The 10,920-nt window shown below is 38.7% G+C and overlaps 1 protein-coding gene across 1 annotated transcript in view; it reads left to right on the top strand.

Moving 5' to 3' along the window:
• The first annotated feature begins 2,221 nt into the window (after nucleotides 1-2,221).
• Nucleotides 2,222-10,920, top strand: part of LOC139391120 (tenomodulin-like) — a 124,699-nt gene continuing 116,000 nt past the window's right edge. The window contains exons 1-3 of the mRNA XM_071138660.1: nucleotides 2,222-2,278; nucleotides 2,801-2,960; nucleotides 7,190-7,321. Coding sequence (XP_070994761.1) covers nucleotides 2,913-2,960; nucleotides 7,190-7,321 — 180 coding nt within the window. The 5' untranslated portion in view covers nucleotides 2,222-2,278; nucleotides 2,801-2,912. The remainder of the gene's footprint in view (nucleotides 2,279-2,800; nucleotides 2,961-7,189; nucleotides 7,322-10,920) is intronic.

Genomic DNA, 10,920 nt, shown 5'->3' with positions numbered 1-10,920 from the left:
TATTTATTTATGTTGCTCCTTTTCACCCCAGTATCTCTACTTGCACATTTCATCTTCTGCACATTCTACCATTCCAGTGTTTAATTGCTATATTGTAATTACTTCACCACCATGACCTATTTATTACCTTACCTCCCTTATCCTACCTCATTTGCACATGCTGTATATAAACTTTCTTATGTGTTGTTGTATGTGTCGAACTGCTTTGATTTATCTTGGCCAGGTCGCAGTTGCAAATGAGAACCTGTTCTCAACTAGCCTACCTGGTTAAATAAAGGTGAATTTAAAAATGTTTTAATAAAAACCTGTGGATGTCATCATTCCACATGGACATGGTTGGAAAATCCATGCAATGTTGAAAGTAACACTCAATGTAGACACAGTGTCACAGTGTCACAAACTTTATTTCCTTTGTTTTGTCTTTATTTAGTATGGTCAGGGCGTGAGTTGGGGTGGGCGGTATGTTTGTTTTTCTATGTTGGTTTTTGTGTCCAGCCTAGTATGGTTCTCAATCAGAGGCAGGTGTCGTTAGTTGTCTCTGATTGAGAATCATACTTAGTGTCACGTTCTGACCCTAGTTTTTGTGTTATTTCTTTGTTTTAGTTGGTCAGGACGTGAGTTGTGTGGGTATTCTATGTTTTGTGTTTCTAGGTTGGGTTTCTTGTTTGGCCTGATATGGTTCTCAATCAGAGGCAGGTGTTAGTCATTGTCTCTGATTGGGAACCATATTTAGGTAGCCTGTTTTCTGTTGGGGTTTGTGGGTGGTTGTTTTCAGTATTTGTGTGTCTGCACCAGATATAACTGTTTCGGTTGTCACTTTTGTTGTTTTGTAATTTGAAGTGTTCAGTTTTTTGATTATTATTAAATTAAGATGAACACTAACCACGCTGCGCTTTGGTCCTCTCTATTTCCAGACAACAACCGTTACACTAAGGTAGCCTGCGTTCCACTGTTGGTTTGTGGCTGTTTGTTTCCGTGTGAGTTTTTGTCGCCACACGGTACTGTTTCGGTTTTCGTTTTCATCACATCGTTTAATGTTTTGTATTTCAGTGTTCATTTTCATTTTTAATACATAGTCATGAACCCTTACCACGCTGCATCTTGGTCCGATCCTTACTCCTCTTCAGACGAAGAGGAAATCTGCCGTTACACACAGTAACCAATTTAATTTTGGAGGAAGATGGGAAATTCATTTAAAGAAGTTACACATGCCCTGTTTGCAACTGTACTAACTTTCACTTATTTTGAACTTTCATATGCCTCACCTTGGTTCATTGTACTCCATTGCTGCGTCTAAAAAGCCAACAAGCAGACAAGATATCGCCGAAGAGTTCATCAAGTTCCTATCAAATGCTAGTCAGCGATGGAGCATAGAGGGGGAAAGAGCAAGTGTTTATTTTTCAAATTCTTTCAGGTTTGCTCTAGCTGCTCCCATCAGCCCGCCTCTAATCTGTAGGTATCTGGCGTGTACTTGACAAATACATTTGATTATTTTCTATGGGTATAGAAGCCCGAGTTTCGCTCTGAATGCTGCAAGGGGGATGGGGGTCTGTGGATGATCGACTCCAGTGCTGACACGACACTATTCCTGAAAGAGCTGCTGCAAAATGTTACAGTAATTGTAAAGGTTTATATCAATAGGAAAAAGCTGACTAAGCCTCACGGCTATCAGATCTGACAGACAATGTGTGTCGGAATGTTGCCTGCCACATTAAAGTCCTGCTTGACCAGGTTTAGCCCAAATGATCTCCGTTGTACTGACCTTAGTCATCATTCCTCCTCTTCCTTATGCAACCTAGGTTTATGTGAGTGTTTACATTCTAGTAAAACAACACGGGCAACACCGCAACAATTCCATCGATGTGCGATCTTAAGAGGTTTTGGCATTTTTTAAAGGCATTGCTACAGGAGTTACATACTGTATGGACTATCAAGCATAGCCTTGAAGAGAAACTCCACTCAACTTATATTTTGGTATTTTCTACATTAGTCCACTGTTGATACAATCCCAAAATGTTTTCCATGTCAGCAGCCAAGTTCTCAAGATATTGGACTTTGAAGAAGAAAGTGTCACCAGCCATATCAGCACGACATGCAAACATTTTTGAGACTGTATCAACAATGGACTAATTTTTAAAAAATACCAGAATATCAAGGTTCCCTTTAAAAACTCCCACACAACTTCAGGTCCTCCTTTTGCACGAAAGGTTCGAAATCTGACAGATCTCACCAGATGTTAACTGTTTGCACAGTGTCACAGTGGCCTTAGCCTGTAAAGGTATTGAACAGCATAGTGTGTCAATGTATAGTAGTGTTTCAAAGTGTGTCATAGTGTGTTAAAGTAAGTTCTACATGGAACAGAGGACCAGGAAATTAACTATTTTCTGTTGATTTGTGTGGGAGCACCATCCTGAGTGTTGTTTATATTTGTGTATTTCCTGTGGTTGCTCTATTTGCTGACGGTTGCATTCACTTGAAAGAGCATTTAGACAGCAAGGCTGGAGCACACATGCTAAAATGTTCAAGCCTTCTCTTCCTCATAAAAGATCGTTGAAAATAAAAATAATTATTTGTATTTTCTCGTACACTTTCAAAAGTTTGCTCGTCCCCCTAGAGTCAGATAATTGTAAGTAAAATTAGAATAACTATCCCGGGTGTAGTGCAGTATCTCAGAGTTAAACATCTACCTCAGATATTCCATTATTTTTATTTCGAGCAGACTTCGGCTGGATACATCTGCTTTTCTTATAATGGAAATCAGAAGTGTTTAAGTAATTCCATCCCATCCCTCCCCTTTCAGAGCACTCTCAAATTACCAATGGAATGAAGTTTGGACTCTTACTTCTAGAGCCTCAGTAGTTTTACCAGCTAGGACAAGTGAATCTAAAGAAATTCTTCTCTAGGCTTGCATTATGGAAAATGGCTCTCAATCCAGCAGTCAGCAGGCTCTATGGAAAGATGTGAGTCTTAATTTAATTATTTTGTACTAATTGTTCATACTCTACCGACTGTAGAATATGGTTAGGATTAGGAGATGTTGGTAATAAGTGGCAATAAATTCAATATCTTCATTGAATTAATACATATCTTGATGCTTATGGACACATAATCAGTGATGTTACATGGGGTCATTGGGTGTTATATTATTGGGTGATGAATGCAATTAAAATGACAAGAAATGTCAGTATTTTGTCATGCATATTGGGCAAAAACATCCTTTACAGACAAAATAACAATTGCAATTGGTATATTGTGAGTTTTAGGTGGTTGGAGGGGCTAAAAGATCATTGAGATGTTAAGAAAAAATAAAATACTGATGTATTTCAAATTCCTAGAGTTATATCTGACATTTGCACTTTGGAATAACAATTAGAATGGGACTTGATATTGGTGTCTGACTGAGTGCTTAGAGTATACTATTTTCCTCATCTTTCCTCTCCATCTTGCCTATCTTCCATACACTTAAGTTGTACAAGTTCACCTGAGCTAGGGGACTTGCTAAATTCCTCCATTTTTTTTATCATCTAGCTATTTTATTTTGAATTTTAGTACCCTTGTAGGTAGATTTTTGTTAGGGATCAAATATTGAATTTAGCCTTTACTACTTCAACCCATAGAAGCACATTGAATTACACATTCATAAATGGAAAAACAGACAGTCCCCCAAAGAATCTCATGTGAAGATTGTGTCAATTGTTACAGCAGACTCACTGAGGGAATTATTATGATTCAAAAACCACCTGTGGCATTACATTTCTGAAGAAAATATTCAATAATAAAAAAGTGTGTATTGAATGCTAAGTGGACCACACTTAGTCCAGTCTTGTGGAATAATTTAAACTAGTCTTGTGGACTCATTCAAATGTGGTTTCATGTGTGTTACCTTGTGCAAAAATGTCAATTACATTGGATGTACAGTACATTAGCTCGTGCAGTGTTTTCTTTTTTGTTTCATTTTTTAAAGAATGCCCTCTATCCATCCCTCTCTCTTTCTCTCTTTCTGTCTCCCTCAGAATAACAAGGGGCTTCAGGCTCCCCTCATCACAGACTGAGTCCTGCCATAGAGGCACCAAATACCTGCCTGATTGTCAACCCTTAAACCCGTTTAACACTGTTCGACTGGCAGTTGTCTGTGTGCACACTCTCTACTCCTTTCACTCTCTTCGCCTCTGCCTCTGCCTCCGCCTCCGCCTCCCCCTCCCCCCTCTGTCTTTCTTTGAACAATTTATATTCTGTGCAGACAGAGCTTTGTCGTCAAGTGAAGTTTCCACTACATACTGTATGCAAGCTGTTGGAGGAGAGAGTAGACTTCGGCCACATTTATAAGGCCTTCTGTTTCCTATCCTCATTCTGAGGAGAGCTAGAGCCTTGGATGTTTATTGCTACAGTTATAGTTAATCACATACAATGCCTTCGGAAAGTATTCAGACCCCTTGACTTTTTCCACACTTTCACGTTGCAGCCTTATTCAAACATTTATTAAATAGTTTTTTCCCCCTCATCAATCTACACACAATACCCAATAATAACAAAGGAAAAACAGATATTTTTGCTAATTTATTAAACAGAGAAAACAGAAATGTCACATTCACATAAGTATTCAGACCCTTTAATCAGTACTTTGTTTGTTGAAGGACCTTTGGCAGCGATTACAGCATAGATTATTTTTGGGTATGACGCTACAAGCTTGGCGCATCTGTATTTGGGGAGTTTCTCCCATTCTTCTCTGCAGATCCTCTCAAAGCGTACAGAGGCCCATTATCAGCAACCATCACTCCTGTGTTCCAATGGCATGTTGTGTTAGCTAATCCAAGTTTATAATTTTAAAAGGCTGATTGATCATTATAAAACCCTTTTGCAATTATGTTAGCAGAGCTGAAAACTGTTGTCCTGATTAAAGAGGCAATAAAACTGGCCTTCTTTAGACTAGTTGAGTATCTGGAGCATCAGCATTTGTGGGTTTGATTACAGGCTCAAAATGGCCAGAAACAAAGAACTTTCTTCTGAAACTCGTCAGTCTATTCTTGTTCTGAGAAATTAAGGCTATTCCATGCAAGAAATTGCCAAGAAACTGAAGATCTTGTTCAACGCTGTGTACTACTCCCTTCACAGAACAGCTCAAACTGGCCTTAACCAGAATTGAAAGAGGGGTGGGAGGCCCCGGTAACCTCGTAAACAATTAATGTGCTAATGCCCGGCTATTAAAAGGGACAGGCAACTATTTGAGACTCGCCTTTTAATTGAAATTTTTGAGTACTTCAGACTCCAGAAATAAACATTTATAATTCTTTCACCCCTTAAATCTTCATTCACCCCTCTAATACTTGTCCATGGGACCGGCTGACATTCACTCAGTCACACTACTTCTCTCACTCACATTCATGAACAAGATATTGCGTATGAACTACATATACCTTTTATAAATGGCACCCTCATTTTGTCAAACATTACCCAATCCACTGTAATAATTACAATCACAATAGAGACAACAAAGCTGTTTTATCATAGCCTTGCATGCAAGAAGATGGCCCAATTATTTTAAAGAACAACTTCGCTAATTTAACTTCACTCCGATATCTTCTTTTCATTGTCCTCAGAGACCTTCGATAGCAGCAGTGTGAATCAGAACATTTCATTCCCTCACCACTGGAGCTTTGTGGGGGAACAAAAGCCCTTTTTTATTAATGTGTGGCCTTGAGCCCAGGGAATTGAGTTTTAATTTGAAGAAAAGTAAAATAAACATGACCTTTTAGTATATCCGCAGTTCTGCAGATTTTCAAAATAATGATTATTTACTTTGTGCAGGGAAGTACACTACATAACCAAAAGTATGTGGACACCTGCTCTTCAAAGATCTCATTCCAAAATCATGGGCGTTAATATGGAGTTGGTCCCACCTTTTATGCTATAACAGCGTCTACTTTTCTGGGAAGGCTTTCCACTAGATGTTGGAACATTGCTGCAGGAACTTGCTTCCATTCAGCCACAAGAGCATTAGTGAGGTCGGGCACTGATGTTGGGCGATAAGGCCTGGCTCGCAGTAGGTGTTCCAATTCATCCCAAAGATTGGGTTGAGGTTAAACTCTGTTCAGGCCAGTCCAGTTCTTCCACACCGATCTCGACAAAAAGCATTTCTGTATGGACCTCGCTTTGTGCACAAGACATTGTCATGCTGAAACAGGAAAGGGACTTCCCCAAACTGTTGCCACAAAGTTGGACGCACAGAATCGTCTAGAATGTCATTGTATGCTGTAGCATTAATATTTGCCTTCAGCCCCAGATCATTATTCCTGGGTATTGTTTACATAATCCTCCCAGCATTTCTGCAACTTTATATAGTTTGACAGTTCACACTATGAATAGAGTATTCATGGGTTGCACGTTTGTCACAATATTGTTTTGAAGGTTCTCTTGAGGTCTGGTGGCCGACCGAATGTTCTACCTAATGCTTTCTCAATTGGCACTGAAGAAGATTTACTCTAAAGTGTGTTATAGTGACTTGGAAACACAATGACATTTCTAAAGGAGGCAAATAATTAATAGGAAAACCTTTTGTCATCATTGTGATGTAGTCAGATTGACTTTAGATGTAGGATAGCATCATTTAGCTAGCTAAGAGTGAGGAGTGCCAAAAGTTAGTTAGCTAACGTAGTTTTGACAAACTTTGCTTGCTAATGACAACATTTCCATCGATCTAAAGTAAATTCAACGACCTAATGATGACAAAATTGTTTCCTACTAATTATTGATTTTCCAAGCCACCATAGTGTAATTTAGAAGAAACAATAATCTGCACTCATTCAGAGTGACTGGGCACCATTTGACTTTTGTGCACCACTATGGCTGAGAGCATCTTGAGAACGTTGATATCAATGGCTTGATGCGACGGAGTGATGGAGGTGAAACCCATAAATAGAGGTTATCTAGAGAATGAACATATTTATGTAAGCAACATTAGGAATCTTGCATCTAATGATTGTCAGACATTATTTCACTTATGTCATGTTACAATGAGGTTATTACAATGTATATCATTGCTAATACCATTAGAATAACACATTTTCTCAGTGCAGCTGTAGTGAACATTTTAAAGTCATTATAGTTACTTAAAGGACAGTATGATATGTACATGAACCACTCTGAAGTGTGAATGGATAAAAAATGCTTCCCAATTCATATGTTCTCTTAGGTGGAGGTGGGGAAAGAGAAGACTGTGTACCGGAGCTACCAGCGAGGAGCCCTGATTCTGGGGCTGGTTTTCCTGGTGTTGACCCTGGGCATCTTCAGCCTTAGACACCTCTGGAGCCCAAGTCTGGGGAGGGTAAGGCCTGGCTCAGTAACAGCAGTATTGCTTTACAATCATCTAGTAAACTAGAGTCAGTGTAAAGGTTTAGTCTAGGGGGGGGTAAGACCTGGCTCATGTCAATAACAGGGGGATGTCATGACTGATCATATTGCTTCAAGATCAACCAGTTGACTAGAGTCATGGTAAACATTTAGTCTGGGCATGGGGAGGGTAAGGCCTATCTTATGTCAATAACTGTGGAATGTTATGATTAGGGCTGTGGTGGTCACAAAATTTCATCAGCCAGTGTCTGTCAAGTAAATAACTGTCGGTCTCACGGTAATTGAGCATTAATTAACAGAAACACATTTAGCATCTCCTGGCTTTCACACATAGCCTGCTTATGCAGAACTTTGGAACATCAACATTTTTAAAAGTCTAATGAATCCATGTAATATAGCCGACAACTTCACAACAAATCTATTTATTTTAGACAGGGTTAAAGAAGCATGATATGAAGAAAATGTAGTATATTTCAGAAGAACAGAATAGCATACTCCGAGTTGTCCTTATGTTAGGTCCTGCTGTGGCTATGCCAAATGGATTTGGGCTACACTAGTTCATTTAGCAGACAAGATTTATTTACAAATCTGTGGCATTATTTTAGAATATTTTATTGTATGAATAATACAATTGAACAAAGCTGAGTTGTTATACAAATATTGGGCTATATGTTTTGATAAATTAATACATTTTAAGGCTGCATGATGCGACTAATTGTGATTTGTAAAAAGTTGAGCTCTGCTTTGTTTTTTTTGCTCAGGCTGTACACACTTCATTAGTCTCATTCACAATTTGACAAGCACTTGATAATGCCTCGAATTTGACGGCAACGTTACCTTTGTGGCTGTAATACACTCCATGTCTTTGTTGTGCCCTTCTCCCTGAGTGTTGCGTGCTCTCCATCACGTTATCGGGTCTTTCTCAAAGGCTACAAGTGAAGACAGACACATCGGGAACGCAACTGTGCGTGTCCTTATTGGATGAACTGTCCACATTTACTTTTCGTCAGCCAACAAGATAAGTAGGCCTAATGATTAGCAAAAGCACTAGCCTATGTCACTCTACTATCCCCCATAGTACAAAAGTCAACCTATTCTATTCTATTCTATTCTATGGGAGAAATAAACATTCCATCCATAGTCTGGGACAGTTGTGGGATGCAATAGATCCCAAATTAATACAACCACTAGCATCAAAAAAATGTTTAAGCAATGTGGCTGACACAACAGATCAGAACATTTAGCTTAAAATGTTGATAAACTATTAGGTGTCACGTTCGTCACAAAGAGTAGAACAAGATGCAGCGTGGTATGTTTCTTTATTCATCCTTTATTTTGGAAATGAAAACTTCAAATAACAAAACAACAAAACGAACCGTGAAGCTTGACTAATGCTCACAGGCATCAATACATAGACAGGTCCCACAAAGCACAATGGGAAAATGGCTACCTAAATATGATCCCCCATCAGAGACAACGAAAAACAGCTGCCTCTGATTAGGAACCATATCAGGCCAACATAGATATACAATTCCCCTAGATAAACACCCTAAATCTCACCCCGACCCAACCCACATAGAGAATAAACAGCTCTCTATGGTCAGGGCGTGACATTAGGCTATTTCTTCACAGTATAAGCGCAGCAATGGGCACATGGCAGTAAGCTATAATTAGCAGGAAAACACCATTTTCAAAAGTGACCGCAAATGCGATTATGCATGTAATGCTTTTATTATAAAGGTGCATTTTTATGGTAAATTATCTTCCCCAAAATTGAAACTCATGCGCTGCTTATGTATGCCAGTTAGGCTCTACACCCTTGTAAAGCGGGTTAATGTGCATAATTTTAAGAAGTTATTTGGCCACTTTAGATGTGATACAAATCTTATCAAAACATTTAGGCCTATGGCCTAGGCTACATGAGATGTGTGACTATTATTCGAAAACGTTTCTTATTGCTGGGTGTGTGTAAAATGTATTTTAATTTAGACTGGACCATTATCATGCACCTGTCTTGACACAGGGGTGGTCGGAAAAAATACGTCATCTATGCACTTAAATAGCAAATGGCAGATGCTTTTCCCGTGATTAATTTTCATGCCAGCCAGGTAGGCTATACTCCTGTTGTAAAGATAAGCAATATGCTTAATTTTAGGAAAATTGAGAAATAAATATAGCAGGCCTAACCTAATAGAAAGCTGATTGGATCCTCCTCTTTTTAGTAGAGGCCATCACTCTGTTTTCTCACACAATTGCATAGCCTATAGAAATGTAATGCAACATGAGCTCATGAGTGTTTGATTTGATTTTCGATTACATTTGCATTGATGTCAGAGTGATTAGAGAGACAATAGAGTACTAAGTAGCAGGCAGTTAGCAAGTTTGGTAGGCTACTAATGACCATGAGCAGCATCAGTGCTTGCAAAAGCCTAATTACCGTGACTAACCGGTCACGTGGAATTTGGCTGCCTTCATGACTCGTGACCACCGGTGTGGCGGTAATACGATCATCGCAACAGCCCTAGTGATGATGACTCTTCATATTTCTTCACAATCAACCAGTAGACTAGGTTTCCATCGCTCTTATCAAACAAGCTCATGTCCGACCTTGAAACAAGTTAACAGTTACACATCTGCTCATTCTTCTCTACCTGCTCATAAAAAAGCTGTCCTGCTACAATGCTGTATGACCCAGCTTTTAATGGAACGTTTGAATTGCTAGGACTCTGGATAAAAGACCCACTGAAGCTTTTCCTGACCAAATCATATCTATGACTTTCATGGAAAATGTGTAAGAAATGGAAAGAGATGGTCACACAAAGAGCCAAAGACAGCCTCAGCCTGCATTCGGTATAATATAATGCAGTGTAATAATACACTAAATTAAAAGCTCTATTGGCCATCAAAAAGACAGACATTTTGAAATGATTATTTCAATGTCTTGGCTGTCAAGTATGTAATTTCAAGAAGCATTTGTGTTAAACGATGACTTCTCTGGTTGACTGCAGCGTCATTTATCATTTTGTCTATCAGCTTCTCTCTACAAGCCGTGTAAATATGTTTAAGCAATTCGTGTTCCTGATACCTCTGTCCAAACAACCTTAATTGCTGTTGACCACATTGGCAGCACTAGAACTCAAGCCTCTTCATGATATAATTGGAGTAAACTCTTGTCCGATCCATTCATCTTGTAAAAATCCAATTCACTCACTTTTGATGGAGAGCATTTTCACTCCGCATCTTTCCCCCAGATTACCCAAGGGGCGTAGAAGCTAATTAACTCAAGACTATGCCCCAAAAAATACATCAATAATTTCTTCTCAAAGACAATTATCCAGTATTTTTGTTCCAGGCGCTACTGTGAATAAGAGAAAATGACTGCAAATGATTTTGTTTCTTAACCAGAAAATTAAGACTGATAATCAAACTACCTATATGCTATATTACTCAAGTTCGGGAATGTTGTCAAATAATTCATATTTATTCAAATAATACATATTTATTTATAGTATTTATAAAAAATAAAAAAGACAGCATTATAGGAAGGGACAACTAATGCAATAATAAACCCCC

The sequence above is a fragment of the Oncorhynchus clarkii genome, chromosome 31 (genome assembly GCF_045791955.1).
Source record: "Oncorhynchus clarkii lewisi isolate Uvic-CL-2024 chromosome 31, UVic_Ocla_1.0, whole genome shotgun sequence".
Taxonomy (NCBI): Eukaryota; Metazoa; Chordata; class Actinopteri; order Salmoniformes; family Salmonidae; genus Oncorhynchus; species Oncorhynchus clarkii.
Note: the sequence above shows the minus strand (reverse complement) of the source record. Positions and strands in the feature narration are given on the sequence as shown.